The 19476-nt window shown below is 42.9% G+C and overlaps 1 protein-coding gene across 6 annotated transcripts in view; it reads left to right on the forward strand.

Annotated features, from left to right (window-relative positions):
• Window positions 1–17648, forward strand: part of ncor1 (nuclear receptor corepressor 1) — a 62123-nt gene extending 44475 nt beyond the window's left edge. The window contains exons 20-46 of one of the 6 annotated variants that reach the window (XM_085364335.1): window positions 1222–1657; window positions 1787–1913; window positions 2193–2310; window positions 2967–3128; window positions 5087–5250; window positions 5562–5676; window positions 6007–6092; window positions 6193–6364; window positions 6449–6577; window positions 6675–6758; window positions 6840–7087; window positions 7233–7542; window positions 7882–8106; window positions 8333–8509; window positions 8921–9070; window positions 9665–9835; window positions 9979–10114; window positions 10364–10830; window positions 11532–11648; window positions 12165–12313; window positions 12440–12657; window positions 12741–12884; window positions 13011–13156; window positions 13289–13342; window positions 13443–13622; window positions 13717–13887; window positions 15153–17648. In XM_085364335.1, the coding sequence (XP_085220461.1) occupies window positions 1222–1657; window positions 1787–1913; window positions 2193–2310; window positions 2967–3128; window positions 5087–5250; window positions 5562–5676; window positions 6007–6092; window positions 6193–6364; window positions 6449–6577; window positions 6675–6758; window positions 6840–7087; window positions 7233–7542; window positions 7882–8106; window positions 8333–8509; window positions 8921–9070; window positions 9665–9835; window positions 9979–10114; window positions 10364–10830; window positions 11532–11648; window positions 12165–12313; window positions 12440–12657; window positions 12741–12884; window positions 13011–13156; window positions 13289–13342; window positions 13443–13622; window positions 13717–13887; window positions 15153–15349 (4853 nt within the window). In that variant the 3' untranslated portion in view covers window positions 15350–17648. The remainder of the gene's footprint in view (window positions 1–1221; window positions 1658–1786; window positions 1914–2192; window positions 2311–2966; window positions 3129–5086; window positions 5251–5561; window positions 5677–6006; window positions 6093–6192; window positions 6365–6448; window positions 6578–6674; window positions 6759–6839; window positions 7088–7232; window positions 7543–7881; window positions 8107–8332; window positions 8510–8920; window positions 9071–9664; window positions 9836–9978; window positions 10115–10363; window positions 10831–11531; window positions 11649–12164; window positions 12314–12439; window positions 12658–12740; window positions 12885–13010; window positions 13157–13288; window positions 13343–13442; window positions 13623–13716; window positions 13888–15152) is intronic. The other 5 variants (XM_085364337.1, XM_085364336.1, XM_085364340.1 and 2 more) reach the window with 5 other exon arrangements.
• Window positions 17649–19476: the final 1828 nt, after the last annotated feature.

A 19476-nucleotide genomic window follows, 5' to 3' on the forward strand; every position in this document is an offset into this window, starting at 1 on the left:
GTGTAAACATCAAATATCTGCTCGGTTTATCAAGATATCCCATATTTGCAAAAGTGCTTCGACGTTTTCAGAGGCGTCTGCTACCCACCAGCTCGACAGCTAGCCGGGAGCTCGAGGGTTACTGATGCGGCCGAGAACGGCACAACTCCCGGCACATCATTTTCAGATCACCGCGGAGTTTCGCTGCTCGGGTTAAACGTAATATATAAGTCACTTAGACAACCTAAAAATGTTATTGTTGGGCTTTTTTCAGTGTTTTGTTTGTTCGTGAGTAAATCGGTTTGGCTGAGATTAAAGTTATTAGATTAGATAAAATAAAACTTTATTAATCCCCCGGGTGGGTTCCTCCTTGGTTTTCACACAGCTGACTAAACGTCAAACAGAAAACTTATTAAACAGAAGTATGAGACAGTCGAGAATTTACACCAGTGTCTGGTTATATTTTAGATAGCAAGAAGCAGACGGCCGAGTTTATTAAACTCCACCGAGACAGCGGTGACGCTAATCAGAACTAGCCTTCTGATTCAGAAGGCTAGACCGTCCAATTTCACGCCTTTAAATTTTAAAGGCGTGTTTGTGTGTGTGTTTATACAATTGCTATTATGTTTGCACTTTATGTGTAATGTTACTGACTGCAAAGATCAGTAAGATGTGTGTATTTTTTATTTATTAGTTTTATTTATTTAATATTATTTTTTAATTGAATGACTGTCTAGTAGTTCACAGATGTCGAAAAACTGAGTGTGGTAAAGCCACTGATTTTTTTTATGTATATTTCTGCAATCTGCACATTGTACTGACTTTCATTTTAATGTTTACACCAGGGTTCCTTGTCAGCACTTTATGCTCAGATGTTTGTAAGCTAAAAATAAACTATTGTGTATGTTCAAATATACTGTTGTGATTGAAGAAGTTAAATAAAAATGTCAGTCATCAATTCATGCATCACCTCATGTCATCATAACAGAGGTCTGTCTTCCAGGAAAGAACAGTTTAAAATTAATGTAATATAGTATTGGCCATACTATATGATGTATTGCTTGTCTTTGTTTAATAATACAGAAGACAAAGACCTTAAAAAATAATCGCATATCGCATCGCAATCGCAATATTGGGGCAAAAAATCGCAATTAGATTATTTTCCATAATCGTTCAGCCCTAGTTTTAGTAACTTCATTAATTGTTTGTCATGTATTAATTTGTCCTTGGGTGCTTCCTTAGGAGGTGACAACAGCTCTGATACAGAGAGCGCCCCTTCCCCCTCTCAGGCTGACTCCTCAAAGTCCGGTGACTCCAAGAGGGCAGACGACGCTGCAGGAGATACTCAGTGTGCTGACCAGGACAAAGGCCAGACTAGCAATGGGAAGGCTCCAGAGCCTCCATGCGAATTCACAGTGAAACAAGAGAAAATCCCAGAGGGCGAGGTGGGATCTCAGGAGGAAAAAGCCAGGGTGACTTCCTTTGCAGGCTCAGTACATCCTAAAACGGAACCTCTGGATGTGGTTATGAATCTCGAAGAGGTTAAAGTGAAGATGGAGCCCGGTATCAAGGAGAAAGGCGAAAAGGGAGATCATGGCGAAAGGCTCCACTCAGATAATGACTCCAGCGCCACCTGCAGTGCTGATGAGGATGTTGAAGCAGAGCCTGAAAGGCAGAGGTGAATTTTCATAGCAAATTTCATAGCATAAGCTCCCTGTTCACGCGTTCATGTTGTGTGTGAATAACTGCATTTTCCAAAAAGAATGCTGTCAAATTATTTTAAACGTCTATATTTTGTCTCACGCAGCAGAATATTCTCCATGGAAAAGCCTTCGTTGCTTAACCCTCCAGGCTCGGTGTTGGTGCCTTCACCTAAGCAAACCCAGCTCAACATCGATCAGCTGCATCAGCGGGCAGCTTCAATACCACCCATGGTTGGTAACTTTTTCAGAAGGATCATTCTCAGACAAAAAAAAAACTACAACAAAAAAACTACAGGCCTTTATAGTGTAAGCACTATGTAATACATGGCAAACAGTTCCACTGTGTGTGGAAACATTTTTTCTATTAAGGTTTTTATTGAATGAAAACAATAATATTTGTATGTTTATTAAACGTGTTCTGGAATTGCTTCCCTGCAGTGCTTCATCATCTAACTTAGTTCATATCTGGCTTCCGGACTCATGGACTTCTCCCCCTTCTTAATACTTTAGGTGCCTGGTCCATTTGGCACTGGTGGCGTGCCCATCAGTGGTTACGCCATGTTGCAACACCAGATCAAAGCAGTGCATGAGTCAGCGCACCAGGAAGAGAAGCAAAGGCAGGACCATGGTAAGAAAGTAAAACTATCCTCGTTCAACGCTCACATTTCCTGTTGCCTTCTCAGTGCTCTATCCTCATTGTTCTCTGCTGCTGCTGCTAACAGTGAACTATTTATAGCCTATATTTTAGGACCCATTCATTTTTATGTAGTTTCATAAAAATGTTTTTATGAAACTACATGTTTAGGGTGCTCTGGACTGTCGTAATGTTCTTCAGCCTGAGCCAAGATTAAAAAAAAAAAAAAAAATCCTTCTGCGTTTAGTACTATATGAACAGAAGTCTTGATTTACACTTCTCTTGAAATACCTTATGAAGAGGGGGATTTGGGGTTTGTGTTTTTTGATGCCATGTGACTAGAGGCTGTCAGAGGTCACTTCTGCCTGACCGTCGATTTAGTTCACCCATGCACCTTCTGAATGGAGAGCAGTGAAGCCAATGGGCAGACTGTATTACAGCTTGATTTTGCAAAGCTTTTAGCACCTTTTAGCGTGAGTGCCATGAAGAGGAGAGCAGCTGTCAGTAAACGACTGAGCTTTGAAACCACAGTATTTATTACACATAGTAGGTTTTAGCGGGTACGTGTCCAGGTGGCGGTGTGGCTGTCAAAAATGTGCATCCATTCTGGGTGGTTATCTTCCCTTTGTCCTTATGCCTGTACGCTGCAGGTAAACCCTTACCGTACATGCCTTATGACATGATGCTGGCTGTGGACCAGGAGACCCACTCCGGTCAGCCAGGCTCTCCTTACAGACTCTCCCCCAGGGAGTTAAGAAAGGCCTCACCTGACCCCAACGCCCCCAATGTCTCCTGCTACAGTGTGCCACCAGGTAAAAGCACACATTTTCACCTCCTCCTCCCAACCCTTTTTGCCTCCTCCCATGACCCTGCTGATACAGGCAGGCCTTGTTTGACACCCCTTTTCTATTTGTGTTATAGATTTTTTTGACTCCACTGGTAGTGGAATATGACATTGTCTTCAAAAATGTGCATACATACTAACTGAAATAGTTAAAAGAATGAGGTCAGTATATGAGGCAACAGGTTAATGTCAGACACCCCCCCCCCCCCCAAGACCCTGCATGAGGTAAATGAGTATTCTGAATTGTGAATCATTTTGTGTACTCTATACTAGAGTCCAAGAGTAAAAACGTGGAGCTAGCAGTGAGCATGGTAGGTCCACTTTAAATTTGGAGTGGAGATGAGGATTGCTGTGGAGCTCTTATTCCTGTCATGGGATGTGACCGTGTTAGCACTTGTGTATTACTCAAGATGTATCTTCCCAAGTCCAAAGGTATATGTGTACACATTAGCATTTAGCAATGTACAGGAAGTGTGCAATCAGTGTTAAGGTGAAATGAAGAAACCTCTGCCCAGATATGACCATCCATTGCTTTTGCTAATATCTATATCCTGCATATCTGAAGTTCTCTATGTCACGTTTCTTTTGTTTTTTTTTTACACTCTGTTATAAAGTCATCCTCTCTGCTTGTAACGTTTTATAACCGGTTGGATTATAATTTGCTTATTTGTGAATGGATCAGACAGAGGTAACACTTCTTTGGCTCCATTTGTTGTGTCTCAGAAAATGAGCCCACTTCCAGTGATAGTTGCCCTCTGATCTCCGTGACATTTTGTGTATTTGCTTTACATAAGTGAGCACATTAAACCATATTTATAGGTTTCTTTATAATAATTTCATAAATGATATCATTTTAACTATTGGTGATTTTCATTAATCAACGGTAAAAAAAAAAAAAAAATGACCTAACCATGTCCTGTCCACTCTGATGTTCTGTTAGACTGCTGTCATCAAAGAGCATTTCTGCTGTATCGCCCTTGTAGGTGTGCTACATGTCCGGTTAGAATATGGTTATAGTGAATTATGAATCCTGAAATTGAATATCACTGCAAACTGAAGGTCATACACCGTCTGTTTGTTGATGATGATTAACAGATTCACATTTTAATGATGTTGTGACAGCAAATCAAAGCCAGATAAGGGGATTATCCTGGATTTACTACATGCAGATTGACTGTCAGATATTTGCCAGAACTTTATAGAGCTGGGAAGAGGTGCTATGTTTTACTTCCTCATTTCCCACGTGTGGGACTAATAAAGGTCATCTTATCTTATTTTCCATCTTATAGGATGAATACAAAAACTTCTGCTGTTACTCCCCCCCCCCCCCCCTTGTTTGTAATCTGGGGCAAGGATAAAATCATGTCCATCCGAATTAAGTTGTTGTTCCTGAACTTCCTGAGCATGAATGTTAATGCCTGACACACAGTCCCTTCTCTGCAACAGAGGCTTATAAATTCGTCATAGAGTGGCTTGTTTTCTTATCTGTCCCTGCATGAGCCAGCAGCAGGATGACGCCCGTGCCCGCTGGAGGAACTCTCGCTGCCATTTGCATTTTTGATAGAGTGCAGAGTGCATGCTGCTCTCCCTGCAGGGAGGTTACTCCCGGTCTGTGTGGGTGCATGTTTGAGGTGTGTTATGATTCATTTTGTCTATTCAGCTGTCCCAGGAGACAGTCAAGTAGACAGCGGGCATGGGCCAAAGATACCACAGGCTGAAGACAGGCTGTTAAATGAGGTCTTCTCTGCTTACTTCGCCACTCAGTGGAGCGTTGTCAGAACAAAGCTTAATATTTTATCATGAAGTATTTAATTTGGAATAAAGCTAAAAAAAAAACAGTATGTTGGGTGCACTGGTTTGCTTTTTTGATGTTATACCCAGCTGTTTTAATCAGTTATCTTATTTCCTTTTCTGTATTTCCACCAGTCCTTCACCCTGCAACTACCCAGCTGGTCCAGAATATACCAGATGGAGGCCGCATGACGTTCAGAACCATTCGACCTCCCAACATTCCCTCTCCTCCTCCACTCATTCCAACTACCAAGCCCACAGACAAGCCTTCCTTCATCCAAGGAGGCTCCATCTCCCAGGTGAGGCACCTGGGGTATGATGTTTGTGCTTTACCAGTAGACTAGCTGTTCTCTTACACCACTGGGGAGAAATCAGATTCTTTAATAATTTATGTGAGCTCTGATGTAAGATTAACATATGTAGGTTTTATAAATCTTTTTGTCCATGACAGGATCAACACTTTAATTTTCAAACTATTACTATATTTATCTACTACACTGTTGATGGTAGAATAGGACAGTTGATCCCATCTTAATAAAATGAACTGCTTTATTGTTTCTGTGTACCCAGTGAGCTGACTTTGAAATATGTTCTGTGATTTAATTTCCAGGGAACTCCTGGCACATACCTGCCATCCCACGCTATCTATGGGCCAGAGGGAACTAAGAGCAGTGTGGGCTCCATCTCTCTGGGTCTGCCGCGGCAGCAGGATCTTAACAAGCCTGGTAGGATAACAGGCTTCATGTGACTAAGCTGTTTATCACTTCTTCTGTTCATATAGAGCTGGCAACATTGGAAAACCAAGCATGGCATGAAAATGAATGCTTTGCTTTCAGTGTCAGAAAGCAAAACATCCAGATCAAAGGACGTTGCTCTTTAGAAATTCTGTCACAGTTGACATCTGAGGCATCGCACCTACTTTATGGCATGGTCTGTCTGTTTTACTATTGTCCCACACAGAATTCTGCAAATAGAGAACTGGAGTTCCTGTTAGTAGAAAACTTTCTCAAGCCTTATAGTCTAGTTATATTTTGTTTCTCTCTGTAACTCTTTAGGAGCTGCAGTTCCATCCATACAGGATTGTAGAGGCAACCCAGCAAAGGCTGGCGAAGGTCTGCCTTTCAGAGGCTCTATCACTCAGGTAATGAATGGATGAAATGAGGCTTTGTTTTTTTGTTTTTACACTTCATGGGGGTTTTTTTTGTATTTATAGAACATTTCTTTGCTCTCCCCTTAAACAGGGCACACCAGCTCTGGCCCAGTCGAGCATTGCTGCTGACCTTCTGAAGGGCACCATCACAAGGCTTGCCACAGAAGACCCAAGCAGCCCAGACAAAGCTAGGGGGGAGCAGCTGGCTAAAGGTCATGTCATCTATGAAGGCAAAAGTGGGCATATCGTGTCCTATGATAGTTGTAAGTGCCTTTTATTGTCGATATTGCAAATAGCAATTTTTCTTTGTTTGGCACACACGTGTTATTATATGTTTTATTGACCAGTAGCCATCAAGAACCCCAGGGAAAACACCCGCAGCCCCCGAACAAGTCATGAGCTGAAACGCACCTTCAACATGATGGAGGAACCCATGGGCCGAGGACACACGGGCAGAGACGGAGCCCCGTTGGAGGGTACTGCTTGTGTGTCACTGAATATACACACTGTCCTTGTTTGTCTTTTCTGTGTCAGGGGCTCACGGTGCCTGTTTCTGTTTTTTTCCCCCCTCAGGGTTAATTAGCAGAGCTTTGCCCAGAGAAAGCATTCATGGAGAATCTAAGGAAAGACCGGTGATCACTGGATCCATAATGCAAGGTAGCTTACTGTAAAGTTGATGCATCACTCAAAGTCACATGAACGAATAAGCAAACCTGAAATAACTTCAAATCTTTCCAGGGACACCAAGAACTGCCGCAGAGACTTATGACGATACTATGAAATATGGAAAACAGTTAAAGCAGGAGAGCCCGCCTGCCCGCTCCTTCGAAGGGGGTATTGGCAAGGGCAAGCCCTACGAGGGCGTCAATACGATTAAAGAGATGGGTCGTTCTATTCATGAAATCCCACGACAAGATTCTGGACAGGATATGTGCAAGACTCCTGATTTGCCAGACAGAAGGGTTTTGGAGGGCTCCATGTCACAGGTCAGACAGAGCTGTAATTCCAGCCACTGTTAAACAATTTACTTTAATGTTTTTGAAATTTAATATATGAACTCCACAAAAATACAAAACTGATTTTTTATGATGAATTGATAACTAAACTGTTGTTTTTAAAACCCTTTACCAGATTCACAATCTGAACCAGCCCACCATCAAACACAATGTCAAGTCCCTGATCCCCAGTCCCACTAAGCTGCCACACAACATGCCCCAACTGGAGGCCATGGAACGAACCAAATACGACGAGGGTAAGGGAGTACGGCACACCTCTGTGGTCAACTCCACCACCTCTGTTCTACGCTCCACACACCAGGAGGCCAGCAAATCCCAGCTTAGCCCAGGCTTGTATGAGGACGCCAATGCTCGCAGGACCCCTGTTAGTTACAGTACCAACCCCATGTCTAGAGGATCACCTATGCTGGGACGAGCTTCAGAGGGTATATTCCATAATCATTTTATTCACAGTAGAACATCAGGTTCTCAGTTATTTATTAATAAACATTATAACTCTTACAATTATGGAGTTGGATAGAATTGAAGTAGACATTTATCTTTCCCTTACCAGATGATCTTATTTTGTCGAAAAACTATAGTAGTAATTAATACACAATGTGCACCCAGTGCTGAGGGCACTGGATAAGCTTTTCTTTTTTCTTTCTTTTTTTTTCCTGAGAAAAGTAATGAAATGATATTAAGTTGTTGCTTCAACTAATTAGATAAGACGTGCGTCTCTCTCTCTCTCTCTCTCTCTCTCTCTCTCTCTCTCTCTTCTGAAGGTGGGATGGGGTCTGCAAAGTCTGCTTCACATGAAAGAAAGAGCACCATGACACCGACGCAGAGAGACAGTGTCCCAGCCAAGTCCCCAGTGAGCGGTGGTGACTCTGTACCCTCTCATAGCCCCTTCGACCCCCATCACCCCCATCACCGACCTGAAGTGTACAAAAGCCATTTGCCTCCACATCTTGACCCCACCCTGGCCTTCCACAGAGTGCTGGATCCTGGTATAGTGTTTAAAGCATTTTTATTCTTTCTACCGTCACCATGTGAATAATGAAAACCTTGATTCTGAGTAAACTGATGAAAGCAACTCAGGCTTTCTATTTCATAAGCATAACATGTCCAGGATCTTTTACAGCTGCTGACGTCAGCAGTGGTGATCTGTATCAGTGAGCCTTCTGTTCATGGGCTTTTTTGTTTTGTTTTGTTTTGTTTTGTCCTCTGCTACAGCATTCATGTTCCCCAGGCAGCCATCCCCAACAGGCTACCATAACAACTACCAGCTGTACACCATAGAGAACACACGGCAGACCATCCTGAACGATTATATCACTTCCCAGCAGATGCCCAGAGGACTGTCACCGCGGGAACAGTCTGTTGCTATCCCTTATGCACCCGGATCTCGAGGTATGGCCCTCCGATAGCTGACTAACAGCTGTGGGCAGGAGGGGTAGTAGTATGCAGGCTGTGTGCTTGTGAAGTAGTGGCAACCTTTTCCAGACGCCCAGAAGCAAATGACCTAGACAAATTCTGCTGATTTGTTCTTTATATTGGGGCTGCAAATGATTCGGCTACAGCTCAATTTATACATTTTGTATAGTCATGCAAATCTCCATTTGCTGAGTGGTTGCCTCTTACAAGTTGACCACTATTCCACTCTCTTTGCAGCCCTGTTGCTTATTGATCAATTTGTATTTGGAAGCACTAACAGATGAAGGTGATGGGTTACAGCTAAGTGTAGACGGTGTTCATACATTCAGAAATTGATGGATTGGTTCTTGTTGTTCACCGTTGGCCCTTTGCTTCTGTCTGTAAAAGGGATTATTGATCTAGCCCAGATGCCTCCAACTATCCTGTTGCCTCACCCTGGGGGAACAGGTACTCCCACTTTGGAACGCATCGCCTACCTCACTGGACCTCAGCCCCCTTTCCCTCCTAGAGCTTTCAACCCAACCTCCATGTCGCAAGGTGAGGACCCCTCCCTTCCCCATCCCTACACCCCATGTGCCCTTTATCTTCCTTGCCACGATCGCCGCTTCTGTAAAAGTGCAGCTCTGTGCTGGCCTGATGTGGCAAAGGTCGGTTGTGCTTGTCTGGTTACAAAAGTTAAGTTTTACTGAAGTCATGCTGGGAGTGATTTCCCATAAAACTGCCTGACCGTTGCACAGCGCAGTTGATGTCCTTGTTTTTGTTTTTTTGTTTTCTGTTGCACAGGAAAAAACAAACAAAACATAAATAGCCTGCACTCTGTTTTTTATTTTTATCCTATCGCCTAAACCGATTGTTTTAATATGTAGATTCCAAAAACCTGGTGATGAGCTTAAAGAGTTGAGTTATGTGGTCTGTAGTTGTTCTTATTTTTCAGTCCAGGTAAGTTTAAGAGTTTAAAGCAGCTTTAAAGCAGCAGCAGCACAGTTTCCTGGTTTCATCTGAAATGGTACATCTGGCCATTTCAGAACTTGTCAGCAAAGCTAACATTTCTAAAGGCAGTCTGCTCCAGCATTTTTCTAGCAGGTGAGTCGAGTCTTTACATTTTGTCTGTGGTGTCCTTGTTCTCTTCAGGTCACCTTGCTGTTGCCAATGAGAGAGAACGGGAGAGGGAGCGTGACCGTGATCGGGAGCAGCAGGAGAAGGAAAGGGAAAAGGAAAGGGAGCAGAGGGAGAGGGAACATGAGCGTGAGCGGGAATTAAGAGAGCGAGAACGAGAGCGAGCCAATGAATACATGCGTGCAGGTGAGTCATTTTTGAGTTTAGAACTCGTACAGTTTTGGAAATCTCATTCTGATGTTTTTAGTCCCTTCAGTATAGGAACCTGTGCTCTTAGGGCTTTTATTTTGAAACACTGTTACAGTAAAATATTTATGTGTGTCCTCAAGGCGGACCAGAGCAGCCAGTCCGGCCAGGGAGTCGAGGTTATCTGCACTCCCCTTCTCCCTCACACAGACCACAGGATGTTGGAGTTCCACAGCGGCCAAGCATCTTCCAGCCAAAGAGTGTCATCACCTCTCTGATGTAAGCTTAAAGCTACTCTGGGTCTCTTTTCCTCTAGCTCGCTAAAGATTTTTTGCACATGCATATTTTTTTTATACATGATTACATTTTGGGCAACAGCATGACATGATAACTGTGTGAGCCACTTCTTTATGCTAAAAAGTCTCCTCGTTAGACTCATTTGATGCAATGGAATGGAAAAATATTTTACATGAGCACATGTTTCTGCAAATATTTTTGACGTGATCGAGTTCTTATTTTCTCTTTTAGGCCTCTTTCAACAGCTATATCTGCACCACAGAGTACCGCCCGCCACAGTACTGCAGCTGATGCTCTGGCTGCTTTGGTGGACGCCGCAGCTTCTGCTCCACAGATGGACGTGGTCAAAGTGAAGGAGAGCAAACATGAACGAGATGACGATATGTCTTCAGCTCGGCGAGCATCCAGCCTGTCTGAACAGCAACAACAGGAGACAGAAAGGCGATCTCTGCATTCACCGTATGGAGCTATGTCTCTGCCAGGGAGTAAAGCCTATCCAGCTTATTCTGAAAGCACTGGTGTTGGGGTTAAGGATAAGGGACCTCAAACAAAGTCCCGCATTGAAGAGGAGCTTCGGACTCATGGAAAGACGACTATGACAGCCGCCAATTTCATTGATGTCATTATCAAACGTCAGATAGCCTCGGACAAAGACTCGCGAGAGCGAGGCTCCCAGAGCTCGGATTCATCTAGCAGCTGTGAGTGTATTGGATTAAAAAAGAGAACTATTCAAGCTTCACATAAATGCTCTGTGATACCGTAACATCCGCGGTTGCATGAAAGGATAGGTGTACATAGAACAGTACATCTCATGTGTAGTAGAGCCTGACCAATATATTGGTAGGGCTGATATGTAGGCAAATATTGGCTATTTTCCTACATATCAGTATCTGCAGCCGATAAATTAAAATTTAAAAAGAGATAGGAGAAATGCCCTTCAACAGTGTTGGCGTTGCAAAGTTTAGGAGAAGGAACTTTCCAACTGCCCTGTTGGCAACAAGTGTTTGGAATGCTACAGACACCACAAGTAGCAGAGTCAAGCAGAGCGTAGAAGAGCAATCATTGTCACAGCATATTAGGCCCCTCCATAGTGTACTGGTTAATACATTTGCTTCGCAAGCAAAACGTTGTTGGTTCAAATCCAGCCAGACACACAGATCCCCTTTAGGTTTACCTCAGGAAGGGCATCAAACAAACTTGCAGCGCTACCGACTGTAACAACCTCTTGTGATTAGTAAGAAGCTGAAAGTAGCCTTATTGTCATATTATCTTAAGGACTCAAAAAGACACATACGTTTGTGTTAAGTTAATGTTCATTGTTTTTTTCTTTAACTCACCAAATATTGCTATCAGTTTGGCCTCAGTCAACAGTAACTCTTTGTCCATACTTGTCCCACAGTGACATCCAGTCGCTATGACAACACTGGTGGTGGAGCAATTGAGGTGATCAGTCCAGCTAGTTCCCCTGTCCAGCCTCAGCAGGACAAACCAGAAGATGTGCAACAACAGGCATCGGGTATGAACATCCTAACTTTGGGGATATTCCTTTTTTTATTTAAACCAGAGTGATTTTACTAATATTCAAATATAATTCAAGTTATATTAAAGATATTCATACAATGGATTTTTTAAATGCAGTTAAACTCTGTCACACAATCGCATACCAACTGGTGCATTGGGGAATTTACAGTATCTTATCCTAAAACTCTTCAACTCAGACCACTAATCTTCTGGTTAGAGAACGATACCCTTGATTACTTGTTGGGGGGTGGTTGAAGATTTGGCATGAAAGGCTAAAATTAGCTGTGCTGAGTAAACATGCCATACCTTGAATGGCTTCACCGACTAACCTTGTGATTTGAGACTGTCTAGTCCCCAGACTGCACTCAAAAGTTATTTTTGTCACCTGAAAGCAGATGTGGATCATTTACTTTTGGCATAGTCTTTTGGAGCCTTGCCATCTCATCACTTCTCACTTCACCATGGCTCTCTCTAAAACAACTCTGCTCTGTCCCTGGTTAACCTTTCGCAGTTGGCATGCGATCTTATGACATGAGTCGATACCGGCAATCAGGGGAGCCACCACAGTCCAGTTCCCAGCAACTTTCCTCCTCCCAGGCTGACAGCTACTCACAGGTCCCCAAAACTCATCGAGTCATGACCTTGGCAGACCACATTTCGGTAAGAAATGCTGGAGAGCACAATGGCCTGCAACATCAAAAATAATGCAGCACATAGGAATTTACCATGTGCACCAGGTAATCACAGCTAGCTAACTTGGTTTTGTGGTAACTCCCTGTAATGCAGCACATCATAACACAGGATTTTGCCAGGAATAAGGACCCTCCTCCAGTCTCCTCTTCAGCCTCTGCTGCATTCCAGAGCGTTGTGCCACCTGTGTCCTCTTCAGGTCGAGGCAAAATGCCCAGTCGCTACAGTCCTGAGAATCAGGTGCAGGCCCAACACCACCAGAGACCCTCCAGCAGAGTTTCCCCAGAGAACGCCTCCGACAAGCCCAGAGCCAGGTACTGAATGCCTGAATTAATTAGAATGAAACCAATTTATTTTCTGCCATCTGACAAAAATTTGCTCTCTTTCTCCTCTTCAGGCCTGGCAAGTCTCCAGAGCGAGGAGGCAGGCCGATGGAGAACTATGAACCCATCTCTCCACCACAGAGCTACCAAGGCATGGACAAACAGGAGTCAGGTGGACCTCCACCCCAGCGGCGAGAGGGTGACAGCTCAGAGATTAGGTACAGGAGCGGCTCAGCTTGTTTGTTTGATAATTTGATTTTATAATGATTCAGATTTAGTTTTGATGTTTTTGAAGGTTTGTGTCACTGTTTTGTCTGACTCCTTGTGTCTTTTTTTGGTTCAAGGAGTGACTCACGGTCCCCAGGGAGTGTTAGCTATCTGCCTTCCTTCTTCACCAAGCTGGAGAACACCTCACCAATGGTGAAATCGAAGAAGCAGGAGATCTTTCGTAAGTTGAACTCCACCTCTGGTGTTGGTGATTCTGATGTTGGTAAGTGGGTATTCTCTTATCCTATGTTAACCTAAATCCTTCTAGCTCTTTATGCATGTGAATTATTAAAGCGTTTTGAACTCGGTTTCTTCTAAACCAGCTTTTTTTTCACCAGTATTAATTGTCTTGCAGGAAACGCACAACCAGGAACAGAGATTTTCAACCTGCCTGCGGTTACCAGCTCCAGTAAGTAGCAGCATATTTTGTTCAGACACACTGTGTATTTATGCCGATTCTCTCTCACTGTATTGTGCGTGTGTGTGTGTGTGTGTGATATGATTTTTAGGCAGCATCAACCCCAGGAATCACTCCTTTAGTGACCCAGCCAGTAATCTGGGTCTGGAAGACATCATCCGCAAGGCCTTAATGGGCAATTTGGAGGACAGACAGGAGGACCAACAGGGTGGTGTAACATCCAACACTGGCAGTGACCCTCGGCAGGAGGCCAGTCCATCTCCCAGCATGGGTAAGCAGGAATACCCCCGCTATTGTAGTCAACTTTGTGCCCTTTCTGAAGGACTGTGGATAATGTTGATTTACCTCTACCTCTTTGAATTCAGGTAAGCAGAAGCAGGGAAAAGCCAACAGCCGGAAATCCAAGTCTCCTAACCTGGGTCAGGTCTACGGTGGAGGGGAGCGCCCCTCATCAGTGTCCTCCGTCCACTCTGAGGGAGACTATCACAGACAAGCCCAATCCCAGTGGAGCTGGGATGACCGACCCTCTTCCACAGGTGCACTGTCCAGTCTCTACTGTCACTTTACTGTTTTCTACTCATAGATCTTAAATGATTCTATTCCAGAGTAAGCTCAACCTATTAAGCAGCAACCTTATTTTTTCTTTTCCTTCCTGATGTTTACTTCCCAGCTAGATTGTTAGTTAGCTTGTTATTGTGAGAGCCCTCAGTATCATTCAGCTGCTTCTCTAGGTGGTGGGCTGTCTTTTTTTATAGACTCCACAGTCTTGGACACCAGTTGGTGACAACCTTTTACTGCTCTCGACATCTAAGCAGAACCTGCAGCAGGTGGAGAACTAGTTCTTGTGCATGCTGAAAAAAACAGAATAATGAATTAATTGTTAATTCATTGTTAATGAGTTCTTCAACAAATTCTGAAAGTCTTCCCCTGGCTCCTCGCTTCCTGCTGCGCCCAAACCAGCTGACTGACACTCAGTTTCATTTCCTCATTCATAAAGTTGCTGTGAAAGGTGCAATTGAAAAGTTTCATTTGCAGAGATTTTTGGTAGAGTTTTTGGTAGAAACTAAAGTCATGTTTATTTGCTATTTTTTGTATGTAACACGACTGCGTTCACAGTTATTTAGTCGTCACTATTATAAAGATAAAGACCAAGATTACATCTCAGATGTAAAATCTGTAGTCTCAATTTTTCTAACTGTGTGGACAGAAATGCAGCTATAAGAGTGTCATGCAATTTTTCTGAAACATTAAATGTATTTTAAAGTGACTTTTTAAATGCAGTTGCAGACACTCTAATTGTGTTCTGACTACATTTCATGTTGAAATTTGTTCACAGACACATTACATGATGTGAAACAACATTTTGAAGTACACTGTGTGAAATCCAAACTTAAACTCACCTTAATCTGAAAATCACCTTAATCAGGTCTCCTAGAACTGGATCCATGTCATAAATTCCATAACGGATCAAAGCAGCTCAGTAGACCATGTTTGGGTTTCAGTTAACTAGCATGGCCGGATTTAAAACTGATAAATTCTTAGTGGGTTATTTTGTCCTTACATGATCTGTATTTCTTATTTAAAATGTGTCATCCTACCAAAATTACATGTAAAGTTTATGTAACTAAAGTGTTAAATGTAAAACGCCAGCTCTGGTCAGCCTTTCCTGAATCAGAAACTCGGACATCAGCTCAGGGTTTATGGTTTGACTCGGAGTTTGTTGAACCTGCTTCCTAAAATATGGCCCTGGCATCATTTCATCTACATTTTGCCCACTCGTGTTGTTTTCCTTTTTCCACAGGACCCATCCAGTTCCCATACAACCCGCTGACTATGCGCATACTGAGCAACACACCACCCACTTCCATAGCGTCACCCTCCATACAGAGCCAGCAGCAGCAGCTGCAGCAGAATCCAGCTGGAGCCCCTGGCCAGCGGCGAGAGTGGCAGTCTTTGCTGTCGGAGCAATACGAGACCCTGTCTGATAGTGATGACTGAGCCCCGCTTGCTTACAGCTTTATTAACCAGAAGAGAGGCCTGCTCTTTGGCTTGTCTGTTCACGCCCCTCTCCTGGAACTAACCTCGCTCACTGGGGAGTGCAACATGTAGATGGGGTGTTGTCCTTTTTTATTTTTGGTGCTATGGCGCCCCCTGGCTGTTGGCTGAGAGTACGAGCAGCAGCCTGTGACAGGAAGGGTTCTCCTGGACGTCGCTTGCTTTTGGTCCAGAAGCACTCGTCCAGCCTGTTGTGGTGGGGGAAAAAACAAACAAAACTCAGCTTGAGGTGATGACATGAGATGCAGGAAAGATAAAGAACTTAATATGTAAAAAAAAAAAAGACAACAGAAGAAACTATTTCTGAATTTTGTTTGATTTCTGTAAAGATATACCTTGTCTTTAAGAAGATCATTGTATGTAAATAGAGTAACCTTTTGCAGTGTTTTTCTTAACTTGATTATTTCTTATTTTAATGTCGCTTTTAAATTGATCCACTTTAAATGGAAAGAGTGTGGGTGCGTTCTTTAATAACACAGTTGGTCTTGTGTAGTCCAACATCTCCCACCCCTCCAAACCCTGTCACCCAGCACACACACAAACAAATACTTTTACCATTGCAACGGTAAGAGAGAGAGAGAGACCGGACCTGTGGTTTGTACTTGACCATGAGCAGAGCACAGAGACTGTGCCACCCTGCGCACCATCCACCAAGCACCACCAGAGCCTGAACGTTGCGGACATTAGAGGAGAACAGACTAACATTTCAAACAGCATTGGTATCTGATAACTGTCTTTATCACACAGCGGAGATGATGCATGGATTGTAAGCGTTGGATGGTAGTGATAACCGCTCACCCTAGACAGAGAAATGTCTTCAAAACAAGTTGAGAACACTGGTGTCATAGCAGAGAGACGAAAAGTCTGATATAAGCTTAATTTCGCCAGAAATTATATCATTATGACTACTCCTGGACCCCGACTGAATAATGAAAGTGAGCCAATATGTTTTTTTTTGTTTTTTCCTTCTTCTTCTCCAAAAGAGCTATGTGATGTGTCACATGTAGCTGTCTCTTTGCAGTTTCCAAACTGTCCAGAATGATTTGTTCTGCAATGTCGTCATGGTTTAAAAAGAAAAAAAATGTCAGGAAGTTGTGTTTTTTTAATGCTTTTGCCATGCCTTGTGACTTGAGAAAGAAGGCAGCTTTAACTAATTTTCTCAGAGATATATGTTTGTGTTTAATGTTTGTATTTGTTTCTGTAATCCCTCTTTTTTTTAATTATACTGTCCTGACAAAAATCTGAACTCTGTAAATTGTCTTTCTATTACACACAAAGACAAAACTAACCAAACTTAAAAAATGGTCTGCACCATTGTTGCACTTTTTCCTTTTCTTTTTCTTTCTTTCTTTTTTTTGCTTTGTAGCATTTGACAACAAAAAGCATACTACCTGCTGTGTAACTTATTCATCCTCCAGCCTTGGAGTATACTAAAATGTGCTTTAACTTTTCCTACTACTCACAGAAATTTGCCCCGATTTTTTTTTCTTCCTTGTAGCTGGTACAGGAATCTTTTTGTTTAGTGTCACACTTGCATCACAATTGCAGTTTGAACTGTATGGTACCATTACATGTTTAGGCATTTGATGTCATGAAGATTCAAATCCATGACCACTTAATCTCTGCTTTCATTGTGTCACACAACAGGCATAAAGCTTTGAATATGAATTATACTAGGTCAACTATAATACACGGCAGTAAACTTTGTTTTAGATATGTGGAAAAAAAATATTTTGGCTTTTTCAGCTTTCACTCTGCTCAGTTAACAAACCCATTCTGCTCTAAACTTGATATTTCCTTTGTTGTTGCTTTTTCTTTCATTTTTTTGATTTAAAATTGTCGTAGCACATGTTCAGATTTTTATTTTCTGTCATTTTTTCTTCTTCAACATCTTTGCTAATTCATCCCGTTTAGATGGGGTGTTATTTGTTTACAAATGCAATGACAAAAAGAAAAAAAAGTTTACAAACTTGAATCTTAAAGAAATCCGACATGAAGCCGAAAAAATATTGGAGCATCTTTTCAGCTCTCTATCAAACACACAGTGGTGTTTTTGGGTTTTTTTGCTCTTTGTTTGTTTTTTTGTTTTTTTTTTGGAATTGAGACTTGAAAACCCGTGTAACCTATGATGTTGAAATGCAATGTTTGTATCGCACAATGTCTCTCAGTAGGCTATTACAAGAGTTCAGACCAATCAAATAAAGTGGATCAGTTCACCACTGAAAAATGTGCCGATCCTTGAGACGTGTGCAGTTTTTTGTTTGTTTGGTTTTTTTCCCTTCTCTCTGGTTGTGCACTGGCAGTTACACGCACTCTTTGACGCATATTGCAATGATTTATTTGTCAGGTAATCCAGTATGAAATGGAAATTAATGCCAGTGATCCCTTGTAGGTAAAAGTTGGGCAAATGCAACAAATATATCAGCTATTAAGGATTCCCAGACTTAAATTGAAGGTGAGAAGGCAAAAATGTTAATTGAATTCCTACAAATTGAAAAATGAAATGTGTAATTAAAGCCGACACCAACACACCTGAGACTTTGGTAGTGCAGTTAAAAAAATGTTGTTCAATTACTGCTGCCTAATAATTCTGCAGCATTCTCTTATCAGCTCTTGTCAGTTTGACCTTTTAATCTACACATCTTAACATGGACTGTAGAAAAAGTTATGTATTGGCTGACTGCTTCTGTGTATTATTGCACTCAGTAAAGTTGATGGCCTTAAAGGAGGTCCCTGTGGGGACAGTTATAGACCCAGTGTGTTTGAAACCTTTAGCTGAGATGCCACAGTGGAAGTGTATAACAGGTCATTCTTGCAGTAGGGCTTCTTTTTATTCATGTGTGATTCACACACTGATTATTTGACCTGTCTTACCAGAAAAAGTGTAGGTTGTCTAATGAGATTTGTTTACAGATTTTTTGCAACCCATTGTGACAGAGCACGTTAAACACTACGGTAGGCACAATAATGTTTAAGCAGGCTGCCACCTATAACAACACCACTGACCTCCAGGAGTACGCAGAGACTGTTACTGCCTACATCAACAAGTGTATCGAGGATGTAACAGTCACGAAAACCATAACTGTCCGGGCCAATCAAAAACCATGGATGACAGGAGAGGTCTACAGGCTGCTGAAAGCTCGGAATGTTGCCTTCAGAGTTGGAGACGAGGCAAGCCTGAGGACAGCTAGGGCCAACCTTTCCCGTGGCATCAGAGAGGCTAAGAGACAGTACTCCAGGAAAATATCTCATCACTTCAAAGACAGCAGAGACTCACGGAGCCTGTGGCGAGGCATTCAGACCATCACAGATTACAAGCCCCCACCACAGACCTGTGATAGCACTATCCCCCTGCTGAACGAGCTGAACACTTTCTTTGCTCGCTTTGAAGTCCAAAACAGCACCACTGCACAGAAGACCCCACCCCCTCCTGGTGACCAGGTGATGACTCTGTCACCGGACAGCGTGAGGAGATCCCTCAGCAGGATCAATGCACGTAAAGCTCCGGGTCCTGACAACATTCCTGGTCGTGTACTGAGAGACTGTGCAGTGGAACTCACTGATGTCTTCACAGACATCTTCAACATATCACTCATCCAGGCTGTCGTCCCCACATGTTTTAAAGCCACCACAATCATTCCGGTTCCAAAAAAGTCCTCTCCCTCCTGCTTTAATGACTACCGTCCTGTTGCACTTACTCCCATCCTGATGAAGTGCTTCGAACGACTAGTCATGCAACACATCAAGACTGTCCTGCCCCCCTCCCTGGATCCCTTCCAGTTTGCCTATCGGCCCAACCGCTCAACCGATGATGCCATCTCCACTGCACTCCACTCGGCACTCACACACCTGGACAAAAATGACTCATATGTTCGAATGCTGTTCATAGATTTCAGTTCAGCATTCAACACTATAATCCCCCAACAGCTCATTCAAAAACTGGTCCAGCTGGGGCTCAACACCTCACTGTGCAACTGGCTGTTGGATTTCCTCACCGGAAGACCTCAAGCAGTACGGGTTGGCAGTAATACATCCAGCACCATCATTTTAAACACGGGGGCCCCGCAGGG

Source organism: Diplotaxodon limnothrissa, linkage group LG10, assembly GCF_057381915.1.
Source record: "Diplotaxodon limnothrissa isolate DT_005_m linkage group LG10, D_limnothrissa_male_GT1.1, whole genome shotgun sequence".
NCBI lineage: Eukaryota > Metazoa > Chordata > Actinopteri > Cichliformes > Cichlidae > Diplotaxodon > Diplotaxodon limnothrissa.